Below are 24,548 nucleotides of genomic sequence, written 5' to 3' on the forward strand. Positions count from 1 at the left end.
ACTCAAAAAGTGAAATGTTTATAATTTATGTTCTTTTGTAATTTGGGTTGAAGATAGTGAATGTGCCTACAAATCACAACTCAGGGATTACTGAGACCTCGTCCGCTTCTAACTCCTCTGCTGCAATTTGATTGGTTGATTAGGCGGACGGGCGGGATCAAGGCGGCAACTAGGAAGTTGAGGTTTGACCATAGGTTTTGACACAAAGATGTTTACATAGTTTAATCGCGTGAACTTTCCATCGTTTGGACCACGGAACGGTCAGGCAGTACCGCTAACAAGACCAACGTTAACTAACACTCAACCGAATATGCAGACTGCACGAAAGCGACGAGGCAACGACTCACACACAACAACACAAACTAGGTTTGTGCACTTAACAACATTAGGCTGAAGTTACTGTTTTAGCCGCTGCTTTGTTGTCAGTGAATTAAAAAAATAGTTCAGAAACTACAGAAATAATTGTATATTAAGAATTTCTTTAACCCCATTTTGCCTCTTCAGTGTCCCCTGTTCTTCGTGTTCGCCTGCATGTGTCCAGAAACACGAATACTGGAGGCGGCGCGACTTCATACAAAGTCAACGGTTGGACGCGCAAATGAAAGCGAACTAAGGTGTAAACGGCTCAAATTGAAAATGTCTCAACTTCAAGGTTAAAGTTAACTCATTTGTTGTCGTGTTTTGTAGCTGTTTGCGGTTAATAAATAGGGAGTGATTACAGAAACACTCCAGCGGCTGCATGTGACCTATATAAATAGATGGCTATGTTGTGCTGCATTCAAGACAACTCGGAAATTTCTGACCTCCAACTAGAAAAACTATCCTGGCACGCCACTTGAAGTCAAATTTCCTACTTGTGAAGTCGGAGAAAAAAAATTGTACCCCAACTTCACGAATAGTAACTGAATTACATTATACAAAACAATGGCAGCTCCTATTGAAGCACACATATAACACATACTAAAAGGAAACATAAAGGATATGTCCATGTATTTAAATTAAAATGATTCATGCCATCATATAAAACCTGTTCTGCATGTATATTGGTGTACAAATGTTTTGCCAATGTTATCTCTAAAAACTCATCTTCTCTTCACAAGAGTTATTCAGTAAAATGTTAGAAACGGCAAAACATTTGAAAACATTAGGAAGTATAATCTACAACATTCTGCCTTTTGAGGATTACCACTTCAGTCACTTGTTTTCATTAAAACGGCCATAAAATTAATTAACACCGAGGCCAGTGCTGCGGGTGCAACTGGGTTTACACTTGACAAAGAGTTTGTCACGGTCACCGTGTATTTCATTCACTTTTGGTGTCAGGCATAGACTGTATATAAAAAAGTGTCAGGCATCACCATGCACCTGGAAGGCTTTGAGGTGGAAAGTCGGATATTTCTCAGAAGACAGCCTATAGGTGCATTCACATGCTCCTCGGATGGTCCCATTTCCTGAGTTGTGAAGTCGTTATTCAGATTTCTGTGTTGTCATGTGCTTTTAATAAGTCGGAATGTGGAAACAATATATGGTACTACAGTGCTGTGTTGGATTGTCATTGTCATCGAAGTATGCTGAAACAGTTGCACACTTTCAATTACAAAGTGATTTTTGTCCCAGAGTCGTTGCTGCTGCACCAGTACATTACCTGAAACCATAGGTGTCATTTACACTGGGGAGGCTGTGGACATGTCCCCATCACTTTTTGAAATGAGTGATTTTTGTCCCCATCACTTTTTGATTTTATTGAAAAATAGCTTGCAACAAGAAATGTTAACTAACAAAAGAAATGCTTTTGAGAGAGTTTTTTTTTTGCAATGCAATTTAAATATAGAAGAAACAAATGTGCCTTGTCCAAAAAGTAACATAAGCTAAAAAACAACCTACCAATTACTGCATTATATATTGTTATATTTTTATATTTTGAATTGTCACCTGCCACCTGAATTTTGTTTTTCCCTTTATATAAATAAAGACATTTCTGAAATATATTGGTACAGAAAATGTCTCCAGAATGCAGAAAATTAAGAGTTTAATGCTCAAAATCTTCTTGGGGAGGACTCCCAGACCCCACATTCATATAATTTAGCATTGAACATTTCTTCAAAATAGTGTTAAAATATCTTCTCGTCTTGTTCTCATGAACCCAATACTGTGCATAGTCTCAACCTGTGAGCTAAGAGTATCATCACACCCCTAATCTGAGCCCTTATGTCCCCACCACTTTTTAACCCAAAGTGACGACCTTGCCTGAAACCACTAAAATATTGCTTGTACTGCAAATACTTTCCTAATTAATCTAAGTAACTCTACATGGACAGCAAACTAACAGTTTTAACCTATTAATACCATATTACAAATGACACCTTAGCAAACAATGTATATGCAATATGTCATTTTGCACCATCAATCAAACATTTCTAACAGTCAACCATGTTTCTACGTGTATGACATCAACAACTCTACAACTTGTGGAGCAAAACTTTCTCAAGCTCGAGTTGTTGTTCCGACTTCAGGGGGCATTCCTGTGAATTTTCCCAGTAGGGAAATAATTTTCCCCATTACTCTGACACCACATGAATGCACAGTTTGGCCTTTTTGCTGCTGGTCCTACAATCAATTGGCTGAACCAGCAATGCTGGGTGAATGTGGGCTCAGTACATGTACGTGCAGCTAATGTTGAGAGGCATTTCACTGTATTTTATTGTTTTGCCAATTAACTCTGGAAGAGTTCTGCTGGTGTCTGTTTGAGGTTGAGTTGTGGGCCCATGGAAGCTGTAAATAGCTGTATTTCCTTCCTGGTTATATACAGTTAATGCTTGGGAAACTAATAGGCTCTTTTATGACCTCACTATGCATGTAGGTGCCAGTGTAAACATAAAGTAGATGGTCTATTCCGTAGTTACATAAGATTTGGCGAAAGAATAAATAAATACAGACTAACTTAAGCATCAGACCAGTTTTTATTTTGTTGTTGCATGGATCAATAACAAGCTGGGACTGTTACTGAATGTAACACGGGAGTGTGGCGTCAGAAAACAGACTGGTTAGTCGTTGCAAAGTAAATACGGCGACATGCATAGTACACGTGTAGGCAGATGAGTGTTATTTGCACGGTACAGAATATTTTAATAAAAATATGATGTCAAAAACCCGGTCAGCAGCATCGTGTTTCTGCTTTGCAAGACCCAATCAGAGAGCCGAGCGTGAGCGGCTGCGTCATCGTTTCTAAAGTCCTCCGTTTTGTCCCGTCTTCACTAAAACGCCCTCCAGAGTTTTGAAACGCAAAACGGGGTCGGCAGCGTTTCCAAACTTCTCCGTTTTAGGTCTTCGTTTTCATCGTTGTAGTCTGGACGGGAGGTGCAAACGTAGCAAAAGGTCTTCGTTTTAATTCGAAAACGCAGTAGTGTGGATGGGGCCTAAGATTAGCTGATGGTGGCCAAATTTGCTCGCAAAGTTCTTGTACTTGAGTATTGCAAAAACTGTGGCTTGTGTAATGGCCGGGCTCTAAGACCATAGTAAATAAGGGAAGGACACCTGAGGGATTGGCTAAAGTAAAGTAAATTTTTAAACAGAGATTTTAGTATATAATTATACGGTAATTTAGTTTTAACAAATGTAACAAAATGCCAGCTCTAACAAATGAGACTGGCAGGGAAACATGCTACCAGGAAAAATAAACAATTAAAAATTAAATAAACTATAAAAAAAATCTCCCAACCTGATTCAAGGTGGTGCCAGGGGAGAGGACGCCTTCAGACTACCAGGATGGGGCAGGTCTTCTATAAGCTGGAGACAGTGGCCAGTAGTGCTGCAACTAATGACTATTTTTATTGTTGATCATTTTTCTTGATTAATTGATTAGTTGTTTGTTCTCTAAAATGGTTAAAAATATTGATCAGTGTTTCCCAAAGCCCAAGATGATGTCCTCAAATGTGTGTTTTTGTCCACAATATAAAGATATTCAGTTTACTCACATAGAGGAGTAAAGAAACTAGAAAATATTTACATTTAAGAAGCTGGAATCAGAGATTTTTGAGTTTATTTTCTTGAAATATTACTCAAACAGATTAATCAATGATAGTCTGCAATTAATTTAATAGTTGACAACTAATTGATTAATTGTTGCAGCTGTAGTGGCCAGTGATCTCCAGTTCCTTGATGACCTCCAGTTCCAAGGAATGAGCACAACCTTAAGAAGACAGAGTGAGGAACATAAACCTTGGCCATCAGCCACTGTGTGATCAGTGGCATGGGACTCTGGACAACACATTAGCAACTATATTACCCCTTCCTTTAACATGACATATCCGAAAAATCAGATTGGTGTGGATATTTGAATGACAAGAGAGACAGTTTAATGCAGACATGGAGGTTGACAACTCTAATATTAATCCAAATCTCTTCTGCTGGTGTTCCTTTTGCATGAGGGCTGAATGACCCACAGTGCATTCAGCTACTCCCAGCCTTTTGAATATGTCAGCAAATCCACAGTTTGGTGGTGCAAACATCATCTGACTGTGAAGGTTCTCAGTCATCCAGGTCATAGTTATCTAAGGAAGGTTAAAATCAAGGGCATCTAAGAGACTTCTTCAGTTCTGACTGTCTGGTAGGGAAACTCACCTATTTAACCTCTGTAGGGTTGTTGTGAAGAAGTTGTTATGGTCGTTGGAGCCACCGGAGGCCAAGTCTGAACAGCCATCACTGGCTTCCTCACCTGCGGCCATAAGTGATCGTTGTTTAGTTTCCTGGGAAGTGATGGAAGGACAGCATTACAAGTGGGGGATTTTTACAATAGTGCTGTGTTTTAACCATGAACGTAAAAGTGTAGGACTGTAAATATAGTTATATTGTGCATTTCCCCCCTTACCCTCTTTTATATATGTACCAGTGTCTGCTAAAATATATGAACACAGAAAGGTTTATTTTAATTTTCACAAGATGTGTACATGCCCATTTTGTATACACATGACATGATAACTAACTAACATTTAAAGTAGACAATACTAAACCTTACTTTACTGCAGTACTCCCAACGTGTCTATTAAACGCTCAGCCTCTGTGCCGCTGCCCTTTGCTTTTATAATGTTGCTTTATTACAGTGACTTACATCCACTGTAAATGTGTGTTGACAGCACTCCTGGTGGTTTTAAGGAAAATGTGACACAGCAGAAAAGTCAGCGCTTCCACTTTGACCTGTGGTTCTGTCTGACTCTGCAGAACTGGATATTGGACTTTGGAAGGCCTATCGTAATGGTAACGAGGCTCATTGCACGTTTCACTTCATCTCTACCATATGCAGTTTTTAAAATCATACAATGGATGGTTACATCCCATATCTTGGAGCAACCAAATAGTTTCTTGGTATCATATGTCTTAGATCATCCTTCCTCTGGAGTGGTTTCCTCTGAACAAGCCCAGTGCTGGAGACTATTTCCACATGGCCTACAATGTCATAACACCATTCCTAATGCTCAAGGTAAGCCATAATACAACAAAGTGCTTTGGTGATTGTGAAAGAGAATCTTCAGAATGAGCGTTATTTTTCTTTTCTTCTCAATATCCGAATGATTCAGCCACAAAGGTGATTGAACAGAACTTTACATTTTAAAAACAGGCCCACCATGGATATCACCAGAACAAAACAATAAAAACCCTGTCCCTTTTATGTGAATGTAGTCATAATGTAGCTGAACGGGCAAACCCAAGGTTAAGTGAGCCCGTTGATTACCAGCTTTATGAGACGTCAATCCAACATGTTAATGGGTACTGTAACTCTAAGCTGCCTGACTAAGTGATAGAGGCCCCTTTTGGTTTTAGTAGATATCAAAATTGCTTCAGTTAAAATTTTTCTTGCTGATTTTTCTAAAGCTAAATGGACACTTGACACAAAGGAATAAGTTAGCCCTGATTTTCAAGGTACATTGGTGAGGTTCTTGAACAAAACCACAAAGATCTGGAGATTGATTCCTGAATGTCTACAGTCTGCCACATCACAGCACTGACAAGAACTGCAGAGCATAGAGAGTTACATATCTGAAATATAACTTCTTAAGGGATGGAGGTCATGCCTGCGATTGTGTCATTAAACCTGGATCAAGCTACTTGCTATGTATTATACACATGTGCAATTGCCACTGATTCCACATGATGTAACCCAAATAGTTAAAAAGTATTAATGGATCATTTCTTTGAAGACACAATTGGTATCCTATAAAGCATGCGTGTGTTGTTGCTCTGTTCAGCTGATTGAGCGCAGTCCCAGGGCGCTTCCTCGCTCTGCTGTCTACCTCTGCATCATCACGTTTGTTATGGGAGCGAGCATCCACCTGGTGGGAGACTCCATCAACCACCGGCTCATTCTGAGTGGCTACCAGCTCCACCTGTCAGTCAGAGAGAACCCCATCATCAAAGACCTCAGACCTGCCTCTCTGGTAAGTATCGACACTGCTCAGACAGAGCACTTAATCATCACAGTGTAACATCAAGTCAGTTAAAATTCAGGGATATCAGTCTGTCCAGTTAGAAATCATAAGCAATTGTGAATCAATGTCACCTGTTTTGATGCAAATGAAAGTAATAACAGGTGCACAGGAGAGGCAAAAGAAAGACAACTCCCACAAAGGTAATGTGTTTGCAGGGTGTGGCCACAGACAAATGCTCTCTCATGTAGGACTAAAGTTACGATACGGCTGTGTTAAAACTATATCTTAGCACAACATCACTCCGCTGTAATAACGGTATGCTTTTTTAAATGTCACATAATTAACAAAATAGCTATATAATGTCAGTCCAGTGACTATTACCTGACAGCCGACCTGCCTCTCATTCTCTGGCACCAGCAGTCACTCAGCCTGCCGAATGAACGAAAGACTGAGGAGGACCCATGTGAGCAGTGAACGAGCAGTTCATTCCTGCTCCACAGTAGGAGCTGTCACGTGACAAATGAACGACTCAGACCTAGAGACCCACAGTTGCTATGAGTCGTGAACTAATCGGTTCTGTTTCCTGTGCTGACGGAGCCCATGCAGCTGCTGTGTGACGAGTGAATGTAAGAGTCCAAGATCCTTCACGCATGCGTGAAAATGAACAAATCACTCACTGAGACTAACCGTTCCTCCCGAGTCATACACGATTAGGTCTTATCAACGAAACGTTCATTGAACGACACATCACTATTTACCTGAGGTGTAGGTGTGTGTGAGTGTGGGGAGAAGCGATTTCTGAGGCAGGTGCAAAGCATACTTAAAAACAATAATATGAATGTTCGCGGTCATTAAAACTTGCTTTCACAGGGTGGTATAATGTGAAAATCTGAAATTTGACAATAGACGATGGCATCGTCTATCGGCCCAACCAGGGCAGGTCTGGGACAAAAAATCGGCCCTGGCAATTTTGGCCCAGGCGGCCCACCAAAATCGGTCGGACATCCCTCACCAATACACCATTCTTGCTTTTAAGGGCTTAGATTAGGGGTTTGACAAAACTCTTAGCCCGTGAGACTTGACACTGCACAAATAGTGTGGCCATGACAACAACACAACAATATATTTTAATAGGCTTAGTATTTGGGGAAAAAAAGTATTGATGAAATAGTTGATAGGGGGGTATGGGGGTACTCCCCCAGAAGATTTTAAACATTAAACACTTAATTTCCTGCATTCTAGAGACATACTTGTATCAACCCTCAAACCCTCACCTTATTATGCCATTTGTCAAACTGGACCCTATAAATCATTGAACTAGATTTTAATTATTAAATACATTTATTATGATTTTCATAATTACTAATAATATTTTAAGAAAAAGATTTAAGATGGGGGTCTGGGGGTGCTGCCCCTGAAAAATGTGGGCTTTAAACACTTCACTTCCTGCATTCTGGTGAATTTCTCTGCACCAATTCATTGAGGAAATGTCTTTATTTATATAAGAGGAAACACAAAATTCAGATGACAATTCAAAAAATAAAAATATAGTGTAATATACTGCTGTAAGGCTCTCAGGCATTCTGTATTGCTGTCAAATATGTTTTTATTTTATTTCATCTCTGCTGAGTCAACACACATGACTGAAGTAACCTAAAGTCTTTAAATGTGCACTTTGCATCTTTTCACCTCAATGATGAATGAATGAATTTTAATTCAGTTATAAACCCCTGCACCTTAATAGCTCCTATGTTTCAGCAGCTTTTCTGCTCATGTTTAAAACGTTCTGCACATTAAAAATGTCTCCACATATCTGTGTTCTCTGACATTTGCAGAATAACAATTTGAGATATAATATTAGGAGATATAATGAGAATGAAGTCATTATATTTTAATAAAATCTACCTGCCCCACTGCTGTGCATTACCCTGCGTTACTTATTTACTTATTACTCTGCTGATATGGTATTAGACTGCTACCCCCTTTAGACCGTCTGACAGACGAGCTCACTGCTCTTCATCAGAGGTAGAAAACCAAAACTGAAAACGCTTGTGATCCGACAGAAATATCACCACACATCCACACACATGTTCACTTCAGCACCTCTGATAAAGTGCAGCTCACAGCCGCTTCAGAAGGAATTAAGCATCCGCGAGCAGAGAGACAGTCAAACAGAGCAAAGGGTTTCTAAGGAGGGGGGCAGAGACAGCAGAGAGAGCGACAGGTGTCTGTGTCGTGGTCAGGTGTGTCATGTTATTCACTACTTTGTGGCGACTGTTAACCATTTGAAGCTGACGGACAACATTTATATTTAAATGTTTACAATTTTGCTCGGGACAAATTAGTAGTCGCTGACAAGCCCTGAAGCTGTGAGCAATGCGCTCTCTCTCTCTCTCTCTCTCTCTCTCTCTCTCTTTTTCTCTCTGTCTCTGCAGGCAGGTAGTAACGGCTGGGGGTCACGTTCCATGAACTTCAAACAAAATGTAGCAATAGTATTGCGAGTAGAGTTGCGAGACAGGCTGAGTGATGAGGATATTGCATATGGAAAATATTTTTATGTTGTTGAGTTGCATCAGGGCTACTGTCAAATCATTCGGGGCTAATGCCAAAAATGACCTGGCGACGCTGTTGGTGGGTAGCCTACATGTCCCCAGCATCCCCAGTGTAAATCACCCTCCCTCCCTGCTCCCTCCCTACAGGTTGAGCTACTCCTGCTTACCGCTTCACCTCCGCTCTCCTCCTGTTCACCATCTCCCTCAGTCACTCGCTAACACACTTTCCTTTACTCTTTCAAGTGCCTGTGCCTGCTCTATGCACGGTACTGCAGCTGATGTTGAAACTACTGCAGCCCCGGTAGCCAACATATCGGTTGTTTTTGCGCAATTAGTGGCCTCCGTCTTAAGTTTTTTTTGCACTTATTCTAGAAGTGCATTTGTGAAGTCAGACACAGAAGTTGAACAAGAAGGTCTGGCTCCCAGTCTCCTCTGTAATTCATCCCAAAGGTGTTCCATCGGCTTGTGGTCAGGACTCTGTGCAGGCCAGTTAAGTTCCTCCACACTAAACTCGCTCATCCATGTCTTTATGGACCTTGCTTTGTGCACTGGTGCGCAGTCATATTTGAACAGGAAGGAGCCATCCCCAAACTGTTTCCACAAAGCTGGGAGCATGAAATAGTCCAAAATGTCTTGGCATGCAAAGGGGCCAAGCCTAACCCCGGAAAAACAACCCCTCACACCATACAGGTGCTGGTCATATAATTAGAATATCATCAAGAAGTTGATTTATTTCAGTAATTCCATTCAAAAAGTGAAACTTGTAAAATGTATACATTCATTCCACACAGACTGATATATTTCAAGTGTTCATTCCTTTTAATTTTGATGATCATAACTGACAACTAATGAAAACCCCAAAATCAGTATCTCAGAAAATTAGAATATTGTGAAAAGGTTCAATATTGAAGACACCTGGTGCCACACTCTAATCAGCTAATTAACTCAAAACACCTGCAAAGGCCTTTAAATGGTCTCTCAGTCTAGTTCTGTAGGCTACACAATCATGGGGAAGACTGCTGACTTGACAGCTGTCCAAAAGACGACCATTGACACCTTGCACAAGGAGGCCAAGACACAGAAGGTCATTGCTAAAGAGGCTGGCTGTTCACAGAGCTCTGTGCCCAAGCACATTAATAGAGAGGCGAAGGGAAGGACAAGATGTGGTAGAATAGAAAAAAGTGTACAAGCAATAGGGATAACCGCACCCTGGAGAGGATTGTGAAACAAAACCCATTCAAAAATGTGAGGTTCACAAAGAGTGGACTGCAGCTGGAGTCAGTGCTTCAAGAACCACCACGCACAGACGTATGCAAGACATGGGTTTCAGCTGTCGCATTCCTTGTGTCAAGCCACTCTTGAACAAGACACAGCGTGAGAAGCGTCTCGCCTGGGCTAAAGACAAAAAGGACTGGACTGTTGCTGAGTGGTCCAAAGTTATGCTCTCTGAAAGTAAATTTTGCATTTCATTTGGAAATCAAGGTCTCAGAGTCTAGAGGAAGAGAGGAGAGGCACAGAATCCACGTTGCTTGAAGTCCAGTGTAAAGTTTCCACAGTCAGTGATGGTTTGGGGTGCCATGTCATCTGCTGGTGTTGGTCCACTGTGTTTTCTGAGGTCCAAGGTCAACGCAGCCGTCTACCAGGAAGTTTTAGAGCACTTCATGCTTCCTGCTGCTGACCAACTTTATGGAGATGCAGATTTCATTTTCCAACAGGACTTGGCACCTGCACACAGTGCCAAAGCTACCAGTACCTGGTTTAAGGACCACGGTATCCCTGTTCTTAATTGGCCAGCAAACTCGCCTGACCATAACCCTATAGAAAATCTATGTGGGTATTGTGAAGAGGAAGATGCAATACGCCAGACCCAACAATGCAGAAGAGCTGACGGCCACTATCAGAGCAACCTGGGCTCTCATAACACCTGAGCAGTGCCACAGACTGATCGACTCCATGCCACGCCGCATTGATGCAGTAATTCAGGCAAAAGTAGCCCCAACTAAGTACTGAGTGCTGTACATGCTCATACTTTTCATGTTCATACTTTTCAGTTGGCCAACATTTCTAAAAATCCTTTTTTTGTATTGGTCTTAAGTAATATTCTAATTTTCGGAGATACTGAATTTGGGATTTTCATTAGTTGTCAGTTTTAATCATCACAATTAAATGAAATAAACATTTGAAATATATCAGTGTGTGTAATGAATGAATATAATATCCAAGTTTCACTTTTTGAATGGAATTACTGAAATAAATCAACTTTTTGATGATATTCTAGTTATATGACCAGCACCTGTAATGGCCCCTCCACCAAACTTTACATTTGGCACAGTGCAGTCAGGCAAATACCGATCTCCTGGCAACCGCCAAACCCAGAGTCGTCCATTGGTTTGCGAGACAGAGAAGTATGATTCGTCACTTCAGAGAACTCTGCTCTAGTGTCCAGTGGCTGCGTGCTTTACACTACTGCTTGCATTGCACTTGGTGATTTAAGGCTTGGAGGCAGCTGTTCAGCCATGGAAACCCATTCCATGAAGTTCACTACACACTGTTCTTGTGCTAATCCGAAGGCCGCACAACATTTAGAGGTCTGCAGCTACTGACTCTGCAGAAAGTTGGTGACTTCCGCGCACTGTGCGCCTCAGCATGTACTGACACTGCTCTGTGATTTTATGTGGCCTACCACTTTGTGGCTGAGTTTCTGTTGTTCCCAATTGCTTCCACTTTGTTATAATACCAGTAACAGTTGACCGTGGAATATTTAGTAGTGAGGAAATTTCACAAATGGACTGTACCATGCTTGAATGTGGCCATGCAAATGACTGAACCACCTGAATTCAACGATTCAGAGGGGTATCCTAAAATGTTTGGCAATATAGTGTATTTTGTACGAGATTTGATGTATGATTTAAGTGTTCCCTTAATTTTTTGAGCAGTGTGATTTGTTTAAGTAGAGTAGGGTACAGATTGAAATAAAATCTTTATTCCATAATGGGCACATTGGGAATACTGGAATACCCAGTGGGTGATAAAACTTCTGGTTCCTTTGCAAATGTTCCAGAATCTATCAATAAATTTTGTTTATTATCAGCTGCCACAGTATCATACAACAAAATTCTGTTTGTGTTGCTTGCCATGATTCTCCAGAGACAGTTCAGTGACTTAAAAAAAACTAGCTTGTCTTGTCTGCCTATGTCACTAACTGACAACACACCACACAAACATATCCGTATCGTCACACTTGTTTGATCCAGCAGAATTCATCCCGCTGTGTAGGAGTTTAGCTTATCTTTCTCTCTGCTCTTTTAGTTCTATCATATCTTATTTTGTCACCCTGATTTCCAGACTAAATGTGGAGCATCATACTTTTGACCAGGATGTGGTTGTCAACAAGGTTGATGTATGGCATATCTGGGTCAGGATAGAAGGAGGCAGGAATACTGAAGTACAGGGTAACTAATTTATGTTTGTTTCATGTCCCCCCCCCCCCCCCCCCCCCAGATTTAAAGCAACGTCTTGATCTGACCCCAGGCTGTGAAAGTTGATGTCTTGTTCTATGTCACTATTGCTTCCTGGCCAGAAATGATAAAAACACGTTTAGATGTACTGTAATAACTTGATCACTCTAAAACCAACATTTACGTGTAGTTTCTCCCCTGCTCCCTACCAGATATCTGGATCAAGATTGTCATATTTTAAGGGTATTCAAAGGAAATGGATAAGAAGTTTCAAGAGATTTTTGTTTTGTTTTTGGACTGACTTCTCAGCAAGAGCACAGGTACTGTAGTGAGAGAGTAGACAGTTTTTATTTATTTTTTAATGTTTATTTATTTCTTTTTTTTATAAGGATACACAGCTACAATAAATAATATTTTCAATCCTGGCTCCCAGTTATGACTCTATTGTTCCAGATCAAGAAATTAGGCTTCACTAGCTATCATGCTATTTATCATCTTTAAGAGAGAAAACCTTCTCTTAACCCAAAAAGAGGATTGGACATTTTTCAGAAATCAGGTCACTGCAGAAAGCTAGAAAGTTCGAGTTTGTCAGGTCAAGGAATAATAAGCATCCGATTTTGACCCTTTTTGTCAGTGCAAGTGTGTATTGTGTGCTTTTTAGTGCTAGATGTAAGGTAAGGTAAACACACATGTTACTGTGAAACACCAGAGCTGCCATCTGAGAGAATTTTGAGATTAGTCTGATCAAATAAAAATAATGAAAAGAGATTACATAGTACTTTCAGTGCAGATGTCTCTGTTTGATGTTGTTTAATTTAGTTTGTGTAAATTCAAACGAAATGTTAAATTGTTTCAATATTTGCTTGTTTTTAACCCTTGCCAAGTGTGTTTATGAAGCTGTAGAGCTTTAAAAAGTCTGCGGGTCTCTTTTTCAGTTAATTACAAGTAAGTAATCCATTGCCCTCAGAAGTACTTTTAAAGAGATTAAACTCTACATTATAAAACTGCACAAAAAAGGTCCTGAGGGGCATTGGTTCAAATGTAAAATGTTAAAATTAATGGTTTAACACAATTACTTTTAATGAGGATTTCCCTCTGAGGAAGCATTTAATTTCAAACACATAAGCTCAAGTCAAGAGGGTTTGGCGAACGCTTTAATGTGATATAGACATCAAAGTAGAGTGAAAAGTAGGCAAGGTGAACCAACAATTGTAGTCGCTCAGTACATTCTGCCTGGTTTAAACAAGGATGGTGTATAAGTATAGTAGGGTGACAAATTCAAGGGAAAAATAAACACAGCGTCTTCAACTGCCTTGGCATAAGATGTTCCCTCATTTGCTGTTTTTGATTATGGTGGTGGAGAGCGCAGTCTGGCAAGTTGCTAAACTAAGTGTTCAGCTGGGTTGAGATCTGATGACTGTGACGGCCATATCATGTGATTCACATAACTTTACTCAAACCATTCAGGTCCGCCTCCTGTCCTGTATGGAAGCATCTGCATTTGTACTGTTTTTTTTCTCTAATCTGTCTGTAGTTTGTGCTTAATTGCCATAATAAAATATAAATGGTACTAGAACAGTAGATGGCACTGTTGCTTAAGGCAGAGTGTGTTTCCCCACCAATGCAGAATAACCATAGACTGTATAAAACAAGAGAATAACATACAATATATTGTGCCATTAAAACATACCTGTTAATGTTGTAATGCGTTTCTTGTAATACTTCATCCTTTTTGTCCTTCTTTCACAGATCGACTCCTTTGAGCTGCTGTATTATTATGATGAACAGCTGGGACACTTAATGTGGTATGTGTCTGTGGTTTATTTGTGTTGTGGAAAATGACTGGCTTGTGGCAGAATACAGGATCAAAATGTTTTGCTATAAAACAGTTTGTTTTGCCTCTTTCTGTTTAAATCTGAAGGACACATCTGATTGTAATGGATGTCATTTGACAACACATGGATGGAAGAAACCAATTAAAGAGCAAAGTGTGTGTGGAGAATTTTAACACAGTGGACAGACAAGAACTGCAGCCAATTATCAATGTGCTGTAATCTGTAGCTAATTACAAAACATGGATGAGCAGACTGAACAGAAAGATATATATATCACTCCCTCTCTTTCCTTTTACTTGCATAGGCCCTTAGTTTATGGCAGTTAAGTAGCTCAATCGGCTGATAACGTTGCAGCACTGTGTTTGCATTGGATGATCCTGCTCTGTGTATGTGTGTGTATGTGGTGCAGAAATCCAAGATCATACAGTGCACTTTTTTGTTATTTTAATTCAAGTCAATTTTTAGTCAGTTTAATCCATAGTTGGGTGAAAAGAAAATCATTTTCTCAGTCAGCCATGGGGGTTTGTTAAATGTTTTTGGCTCAGCTGTTGCCCTGCCACTTTTGTCTAGGTTGTAAAGATTGTGCTGACGCCGGGCTTAAGCGTAGTATATAGAAAGAGAGTTTTAACTACTATTCTACTACTTGTGTGGAATTACACAGAAAAATCACATGCTGTACTTGTTGAAAAAAATTTGCATCATCCCTTTACAAAGAAATACTAACTTGAATCAGTTACCTGTACAGTTTCTGTCTCTTGTTTTATTCTAGGTATATTCCTTTCTTCATTATTTTGTTCATCTACTTCACCGGCTGCTTCACCAAGGACAAAGAACAAAAGAACATTCCTATCTCTGGTTGGCTGTTACTGGGACCTAGCGCCCTCTACTATTGGTCAGTTGCCTTCTCATGTTTCTAAAAACCTTGTGTTTGTGTGTCCTCCATAAATACATGACATAGTGTTCTGAAGTGCCTGAATGATATGAAACTATAAAGGAACAATGAAATCTGATTCACATTGTAGAGATGCTGCACCTCTCCCTTACATAAGAAGTGCTTAGTACATGATTTCAGTTTAGATTTGTAATCCAAAGATCAGTGAGATAATGAAAATAGTGAATAAAGGATATCTTTAGCATGAATGTATACAGTAAAACAGATAACAATGTAAAGGATACAATGAGATAAACATGTGGATTAACAGGGTAATTTGGGACTGACTCTGACTAGCTAATGAATATTTCCCTCCATTCTGTCAAGCCACATTTTAAACGAACTACTTTTGGGCAATTTTTAAATGTAAAATGTAATGGGTGTAATGTAATGTTTGCATCAACTTAGGGTTGTTTACAAAAATGTGTGACAGAACCAATTTAAATGGTGTTTTTGGAAATTGTATTTTATATTTAACAAAATGAGTAACAACTGTGTTTAGTTTGTTGGGATCAAAACAAGCTCTGTTATTTCCATCTTCACTTTGTGCAGAAATTCAAATTGAGGAGAGCAGCGTCAATGGCAGACACAAACCTGTGGAAGAAAATGCTTTGCCTGTCTTTTTGAAATTTCACTGCTAATGTAGGAAGTGAAGTGGACATTTTCCTTGTAAAACAGATGTCTAAAAGTTTGCTGTAACATTATACAGCAGTAATGTGTGGTTACGTGTCACTAAATCAAAGTGTTGGTGTTTTTCTATGTGTTCATGACGTCTCTTACTTTTCTTTCATTTCTTCAAGGTACTTGGTCACTGAGGGACAAATCACTGAACTTTTCCTCCTCACCTTCTTTGCCATGGTTGCCATGGTGATACATCAACAGCGTAAAGGTCTCAGCCCAGACAGCAATGGCCTCTTCATGTTCTGTAGTTTCACTGTTACTGTGCTTCTGGTGGCACTGTGGGTGGTCTATCTGTGGAACGACCCAGTGCTGCGCAACAAGTACCCCGGACTCATTTATGTGCCAGAACCCTGGTCCTACTACACCTTACATATCAAGAAAAACCACTGAATTAGCCTACATCTGTCCAGGTCTGTGTTTGAAGAAAAAGTATTTCCGAATGCCTTGACGTCAGAACTGACGGATGCATATATTTTCTTTCGTCACCAGATTTCCTGTGACAGAGATAGTGGCTGCACTGTCAAACACAAGGTTCCACTGGCTTTAGCCATGTATTCAGAAGGGGATTTTCTACTTGGATCTTGTGACATGAGCAATTTGAAACATGTAGCTCAGCAAGCATGTTTTATAATCATTACCTACTTGTGTTTTCCTTAATGGGAATTTTTTTTAATTGATGGTGTAATACCATGGCAGGCATTAAAGGCAAAAATTAACTGTGGTCCCCCACCCCACTCCACTCTCACACACATTTCTCTGACCCATACTACGCTGAAAACTACCAGTAATACAACCCTGCCCTAGGTTTAGTGTATGTGAGTTAGTTTGTGATATTATTATTTATATAGGATGTGCCCCGTGTGACTGTATTGTCAACAGAAATGATAAAGATACTAAAGTTAGACTTTGACACAGGACCCCTGTCTAAGACAGGCCTCAAGATTGGGTAAAAATTCAGGAGCCACTATGGACCCTTTAACATTTCAGTTTTTGATTGTGCTTTAGCGGCGCATATTTGCAAACAATTTTACAATTAATTAAATTACCACAAAGTAAGTGCTCTCAGACAACCTGGGGCCTTCGGGGCACCTGAGGATTTGGGAGCCTGGGACAGTTGTGCGATTAGCAACATTGGTAATCCAGCCTTGTAAAAAAAAAAAAAAAAACCCAGCATGAATGGCAAAGTTGAACTAAAGGTGAAAATACTGTATGTACAGTAGATTCATTGAAAAATGTGTAAAACAATTCTTACTTTGCTTAATTACCAAAGACTCCAATTAGTTGACGACTAAATGCTGTAAGGCTGACGAAAAATGATCAGGTTCAATAAATTGACTGCCAGTTACAGCTGCTCCTGTCTGGTTTCCAGGAAAGAAAAGAAGAAGATAGCATACGTTTCTGACTGATCATCTAAACACAATGGTATAAAAAACATTAATAATAAATTGTAATATAGCACTTTTCCAAAGGTGCACTGTCTTTTCAAGATGCACAAACTTTAACAAGATAGTACCGTAGGAACAATGGCTTGAAAGAAGTAAAAACAACTATTTAGGTCCAAGTACTGCAAAAAAGATAAAACAACCTAATATAGTAATACAATATGACAAAGCAGTGTCATGTCAACAACAGGGTCTGTTGGTTAGTCAGAAAGGCAAGTCTATAAACACGTTTTGAAGCAGGATTTAAAACCAGACTAAATAAATAATATTAAATGAAGGACTGTTCCAAATCTATCATTTTTTAAAAAGGTATTTAAGGTTTGATAGATTTTACTGTACTTCACATTGTCATTCATTTAGGCATGAGAGCTGCGAACTATTCCCTAATATCCTCTGCACTTATTTCCTGGTCATTGATTAGATAGTGTTTACATTTACCTCTAAATAATAACCAACATACACTCATTGACAACGACATGCTCTTCTTTATTGCATTATATGACATGTCTAATAAGTAATGGAATGGGAAGAAGTATGAATGCTTTTATATTCAAAAGGTCAAGGAAACATGAGCAGATGACTGTTAAGATACAAAGGAAACATTTTTTTTTATAAAAGCAGAATTTAACTGATAAATTGTTACTATGCTCGGTTTTTTTACATGTTAAGTGGACTTCTTTGCCTTTCGATTTGTTGTTCTTAATGTAAAATTGTGATTGTTGTACAGTATTGACCCTTTGCTTAAGATGACTTTGTTGCTTGAAAAATACAGTTACTGGTTCCTCACTGGTTAAATTCTGATTATGTGAATCTTAATTAAAATGTTCTAATTGACTTTCTACGTGCTGGTTATTACTCACATTTATTATCATCATATCATATTTATTCACTTATATGACCCTGCATGTGGTTTAAATCAGCTTTCTTTACAAATAGCCTATAACAGTCTTATTCATACAGACACATATAGTTAAAATTATTTAAAATATGTAAATCCTTTTATTATATGACATTGTAGTATCACCAACCCTATGACTGGTAATAATTGCAGGGCTGGAAAAGGAAAGGACAATGCAGCACTGTGGATCTGGTATCTGCGTTTCCACAGTAACACATATTAAATTACATAGAGGCTAACAGGTGGTGGACTTTAAACAGAGGTGGAGGGACAGGTGACGTGGGCAACAGAAAACTCCTTCCTGGAAAGATACAAGCTACAGCAAAAATGGTAAGAGCAAGACTTAATTTCCATTAAGCCATTATTTATTATTTGTCTCAGTTTTTTGTTACAGTAATGTTTGTGTAATTACCTGCCAAGTGACTCCATACTATTGTCACCTTTCAGGCAAAATTCTTCACACCCGTTCAAATCAATGGTAAGAGTATTCCACAGCACCGCATGTTCTTTACCATCTATTACTGTTATTATTATGTTATCGATTTTTTGAATTTACTATCTGTCTTTTTAATATGTACTCTACATTTATCCATTTATCTTTTAAAAACACATACATGGTGAAAAAGAAATAGATGTTTTTAAAAAGTTTTGGCAAAAAAGATCAAAGTCTGACCCTGTCCAGTGTTATGAGTTGTAAAACAATGCCATGTATTTCTAAGTCAACCTGCTATTGTATCGACTCCACTGATGTCCTTTATTAAATAATACAATTAAATAAACTACGCGCGTGTAATCCATTACTTTTTCCATTTTCCCTGCAGAGTTCAAGGAGTGCTTTTCTTTGTATGACAAGAAGCAAAAGGGCAAAATTGATGCCAAAGACCTGATCACAGTTATGCGCTGCCTGGGGACGAGCCCCACATTTGGTGAAATCGAAAGACATCTACAAGTTCACAAAATTGGTAAAGAACAACATACAGAGTAAATCTAATGTAGTTTGTGGGCCAGTCGAGGTTGAGAAAAGGATGACATTGGTTAAAAAAAGTCAAAACAGGTTGTGCACTAAACTCTGAATTCTTTGAGTAACATTCTTTGGTTTTATCCACTTGACTCTGCCATACAGGAAGTAGTTGTTTTTAAATTAGGTTAATGTGGGTTGTTTAATGTACAGTGGTTCTTTTCATTATACATTATTAGGTTAAGTTATTGTAAAATCTTTTTTTCAAGGCTTTTACAAGGCTATTATAATTATAAAGTGGCATATAAATGGTGGAATAAACTGTTAAGTAGGTTTTACTCAAAATCACAAGTCTGTCTTAAAGGGATTTACAATGTGTACTACATACAGTATGACACCCTTGACATGAATATGAAAAACCTCAAATGAAGAAAGGAAAATGCCTTAATAAGAGCAACAAGGAAGGGATGTCTCTTGTCAACACGTGTCAATTTGTGCATCATTTTTAGATTATTTGACAGCATGGCACGGACCTAATTTCTGCATTACATTCGTGTTTAGAAAAGACAGGTGAGCTGGACTTCTCTGCATTTCTGACAATGATGCACAGACAGATGCAACAGGAAGACCCAAAGACAGAAATCCTGGAGGCCTTGAGGATGACAGACAAGCAGAAGAAAGGATACATCCAGGCATCTGAGCTCCGCACCAAGCTCACCATGTTAGGAGAGAAACTCACAGACAAAGAAGGTAAAACATATATATATATTTTTTAATAACAACCTTAAGCTGAAAATCTGCAGAATGGCTTAACTGATTTTCACCTGTGACTTAAATCTAGAACAACAAGAACAAAAAGACTATAGGAAGCTGCTGAGTTGCTGTGTTGACACTGCGCTACAGTAAAAGCTTGTACTTTTTAATCAACACAATCAATATAAGGTTAACATACGTTGTTCTATAAACCACAGGGAGCAAATGAATGGATAGTTCAGAGTTAAAGTGCCGTTTGTAAATGTTTAGATATTTATTTGGCTTTGTAATTTAATAATGAAACTATGAGGTTAAAGTGCTAAAGTGACCTTAAGCTTGATGGTTTAAACACAAACTCCTAGTGATCCATGATGAATGTGGGAAATGTATAAAAAGTGCTACAACGTAAAAAGTGCTACACAAAATGAATGTGAACACCCCAAAATACCCATAAAATGTCAGAGTCATTGTTTCATTCAAAATCCAGTGTACTGAAGGACAGCCAAAACAATGAATGTCCTCATACTTCATCATATGACTGTAGTGAATATCAAACCACATTGATTTGTAAAGTGAATCAACCTGTTTATATAAGATAAGACTGCAATTGATGTTTGTGCCATTATATGACAAAAGTCAATACATATTTCAGTCAAAAGAATGGCGTCTAGCCCAGCCTGACTCTACCACACTGACGTGAGCTTACCTGGCTCTCTCCCCCTGCTCCCAACAGCCGAGTCTTTTCCTTTCATGTGTCACATTTATTACATCTTCCCACGGCACTGTGAGACTCACAAAGGCAACAATCCCCTGCAACTCTGTGAGAGTTCAGCTCACTGTCTCCTTGGGAATTACAAGCTGCTTCCCTAAATCCACAACAGTTTGCCAGTCTCGCCTCATTCCTAGGTGTCCTATGAACTGCCTGTCGAATACAGCTTTTCTCCTGATATTTACTCCATTTCCTATAAACTCAACCATACTATTTTCTTTTCTGCTGTTCAGTATACCTGAATGTATCCTCACGTGTGGTAAACTGTGGTGGAAAGCTGTAGTCTTGACAATATCTTGAAAATGTGCTCTAAATTTGCAATACTATGACTAAAGTCCAAGCATATTTTAAGATAACTTTTGGTTGATAAAGGATTATTTAAGAATAGCAGTTTTGTGTTTTAGTTCTTAGTTTTCCAAAGTTTTCCAAACAGTGGATTTTGTACTTCTCAGACTTGTCAAGATTGAAATTTCATTGCATGCAAATTGATGATAGTAGAGCCAAAGCTTAAAAAACTGAGTGTCCAATTGTCCTTTGAAGCAGTGGGTTTGATGGAAGGACTCATCCTGCAGGAACGCTGATATTCAGTTAAATTTCTGGGGATTTTGATCCCATTTGCTCAGTCATTCATATAGTCACTGGTCTCAAATCAACATAACAATCGAATTCAAAGGACTGTCAGTGCTGTGCACATAAAGCAGTTTATATATGAATGAAGCTTAACTGCTTCCCAGTAGGAGGCTTCCATCATGTTGTTGGATTGCAGAACTATGGAAGCAGATAGTGATGCCACTACTAAAAGAGCAGACAATCGTGGTTTGAAGCTCCTAACTTTATCAATTATCACTGTTGCTGCTGTAAAACACCAGTTTGAGTATTCAGGAAATTTTTGTTGTTGGCTTGAATGATAAATATATGTTGATAATGAAAATGTTTATGTAAAACCAGTGGTGGAAGAAGTATTCACACCTTTTACTTACAAGTAGCAATAAAACAGTATATAAAAGTCCTGCATTCAAAGTTTAAAATCAAAATTAAAAGTACAAAATTAGGCACTTAAATTATCAAAAGTAAAGGTTCTTAAAAGCAGAAACATGGTCCCTGTGAGTACATTATATTATTCAATTATGGTGCATTAATTACATTTTTACAGTTTTAGCTGAGGTAGTAACTACTTTAACAATGTATCATACTATATAAAGTAAACTAATATATATTTTATGTAAAATCTTCAAAGTAGCTAGTAACTGCAGCTCTCAGATAAATGTAGTGCAACATTTCCCTCTCAAATGAAATGGAGTAGAAGAATAAAGTAGCATAAAATGTAAGCACTCAAGTAAAGTAGATGTACTTCAAAATTGTACTTAAGTAGAGAACGTGAGTAAATATGCTTAGTTTATACTCCTCCAACATATAGGTATTACTTTAAGATGTCTCTCCGGTGGATTTTGGAAAATACTTGTTCATGTTAACACATTACTTACTAAACTACATTATAAATATTTATGACCTTTTAAATTGAGTGGAAATCCCCAATAATAAGGTGAATGATTTTGTTAATCATAACTGCAGCAATAACTAATACACTCACAGTCTGATTCAGCACAGATGTTATGGTTGTTGCCCGCACTTGTAGTCTGAAGGAGTTGTTGTCAGACAGTCAAAAACTCCCACAGGCAAAAAGCCAGCAGGAGTCTCTAACCTCTGACCCTTAATAATCGTGGGAGACGAATGAGTTTTCAGGCAGCGTTCTTTCTACTCAAGTTCACTCATAAAGCTGTTTTCTCTGTCGTCCTTGTCTAGTGGATGAGCTCTTCAAAGAGGCAAACGTCAAGTCAAATGGGACGGTCAACTACGAAGAGTTCACCCAGATGGTGACGCTGCCGCCTGTTGATTACTGAATTGTTTTTTAATGGAAAGAAATTCAAAACAGCGTGATGGGGACTGGCTTTATATACACTGAACTTATGAATATGACTGACCACATTGTGAAGCACTGCTGTTATATTTAATTGTAACTAACACCATATGATATGGTTTGGCATGTTTTCTTCTTTGATGTAATCAAATTTCAAAACCGTTAAATTCTCAGTACACCTTTTGTCAAGCCTGACCCTCCACCCAAACAAATAAGTTTGAATTTAAAGCTGGGGTAGGCAATATTGGAGAACTAGCATGACACATCTAGATTTTGAAAATAAAAACCCACCCTCTCCCTTCAACTCTCCGTCCAAAAGCAGTCCCCCAAAATACATTTGAATTTGCGGTGAATACCCGGGCAGAGAGCGTGCAGGTAAACCAGCAGGACTCTAATAAGCAATGACAAATGATTGACCGTGCTTATTACAGTCCTGCTATCGCCACAGATACCTGATTTTTCTTTTTCTTTTTTGTACATAGCATTTGATTTATTGATTGCTGTTGAGATGTAAAGGGAATTTCAACAAATAAAACAAACTTTGCTTCATAAATAATTGCATGCCCCAGCTTTAATGTCAAGTTTGATATTTTATGTATGTACTTCTTCATGCTTGTGAGTAATACATTTTCAAACCTTTAGTTTCATTAAATAGCTTCTCATAATGTAGCGCTGTCAACTTTCAACACATCCGTATTAAATTCCTAAACTTGAAGCTGTGGAGTTTGAACATATAATTGAGCAACTGTATTTAAAGCTGTTTCAGTTGGTTTCAGTTGTTGTCATGTCATGCATAGTTGTCAGGCATTTGTGAAAATTACATTTACACAAGCGACTTGTAATTTGCATTTTGTTTCACAAGTTTTATTTTGTAGTACAAAGCACAGTATATGAATATCCATATGTAATAACATCACTGATTAAACAAATGTAACATTTTCTCCAAAGCATTGTCATTGTTGTCTTGCTTATTAACAGTTGATTTAAATGAAGTAGGAATTTGTTAAGAGATTGTTGAAAAATGTGTTTTATAGCTACTATGACATTATGTGATTACTGTCTATTTGAAGAATACTGAATTAGCAACTTGGCTAGAGTCTTGGTTTTGTGCTTGGAAACAAACAATAATTAAATGTACAAAAATGAATCTTTAAAAACAGAAAAAGCACAGAACTGATCAGTTTAACAAAGTAAATTGAGAAAAAGAAAAATGATGATCTTAGTTACAGTTAAACGTATGCATAGTGTAATCCCTGCAGTCAAATATCAACTGTATTTCAGTGCGGGAATATGTCTATAAATGTAACAAATGTGATTGATCCTTTTTTACACCCCTCCCTTCACTCAGTTTAGCAATTGTAATTATGCATGGCAGATTTGTCAAGCTTTTAATTCTTCTAAATTGACTAAATTAACGGCGTGTGCATGCGGAAATAGTTAATTTATTTTTGCATCCAAAAACTAAAAAATACCTTTTTCACAGCACATATTTTGTCGACACAGGAACAGCACAAGTGTAACTAATAAAATTAACAGTGTCTGCGTCCACCTGTGCTTTTCCTACCACAAGTCAAAATGTCTGCCATAAAAAAGGCCTAGTCTGATCCAAGGCAAGTTGCATGTCTGATTAACTCCCTTTAGTATAGCTATTTTGTACGATACGATACAATCTATAGACTATACTGAAGGCACCTTTTGAAACGCTTTTCTAAAGATACTTGTATTAAAATTAGAAATTAAATAGCATAAAAAAATACAGGAGGATGTGATGGCACTACAGCTGCCTGGGCTGGACTGTATTGATAAGCTTGAGCTGCTTTTCAATTCCTGCTGAAAAGAGCCTGCAGCCTACATGTCAGTTCTAACAACAATTCTGAACGGAGGAACAAGCAGAAAAGACAAAAGAATTAGAGTTCCTCCAAAACGTTACC

At 38.5% G+C, this 24,548-nt stretch overlaps 2 protein-coding genes across 4 annotated transcripts; both read left to right on the forward strand.

Annotated features, from left to right (window-relative positions):
• The first annotated feature begins 48 nt into the window (after positions 1 to 48).
• Positions 49 to 18,155, forward strand: LOC119890066 (ceroid-lipofuscinosis neuronal protein 6-like). Of its 3 annotated transcripts, XM_038701093.1 has the most exons (9): positions 49 to 366; positions 505 to 614; positions 5,133 to 5,253; positions 5,378 to 5,476; positions 6,243 to 6,431; positions 14,182 to 14,237; positions 15,037 to 15,159; positions 15,999 to 16,289; positions 16,369 to 18,155. In XM_038701093.1, the coding sequence occupies exons 2-8, from the start codon at positions 532 to 534 to the stop codon at positions 16,267 to 16,269; spliced, it is 942 nt and encodes a 313-aa protein (XP_038557021.1). In that variant the 5' UTR covers positions 49 to 366; positions 505 to 531; the 3' UTR covers positions 16,270 to 16,289; positions 16,369 to 18,155. The 3 variants fall into 3 exon arrangements, with proteins under 3 accessions (XP_038557021.1, XP_038557020.1, XP_038557022.1); XM_038701092.1 differs by having other exon boundaries at positions 52 to 366; positions 15,999 to 18,155; XM_038701094.1 differs by lacking the exon at positions 505 to 614 and having other exon boundaries at positions 71 to 366; positions 15,999 to 18,155.
• Positions 18,156 to 18,253: 98 nt separating this feature from the next.
• LOC119890067 (calmodulin-like protein 4) lies at positions 18,254 to 23,618 on the forward strand. The gene is made up of 5 exons (XM_038701095.1): positions 18,254 to 18,549; positions 18,667 to 18,697; positions 19,041 to 19,181; positions 19,739 to 19,927; positions 22,503 to 23,618. The coding sequence occupies exons 1-5, from the start codon at positions 18,547 to 18,549 to the stop codon at positions 22,598 to 22,600; spliced, it is 462 nt and encodes a 153-aa protein (XP_038557023.1). The 5' UTR covers positions 18,254 to 18,546; the 3' UTR covers positions 22,601 to 23,618.
• Positions 23,619 to 24,548: the final 930 nt, after the last annotated feature.

The sequence above is a fragment of the Micropterus salmoides genome, unplaced genomic scaffold, assembly GCF_014851395.1.
Source record: "Micropterus salmoides isolate LMB-PRFRI ecotype aquatic unplaced genomic scaffold, ASM1485139v1 Ms_hic_scaffold_6, whole genome shotgun sequence".
Classification (NCBI taxonomy): Eukaryota; Metazoa; Chordata; class Actinopteri; order Centrarchiformes; family Centrarchidae; genus Micropterus; species Micropterus salmoides.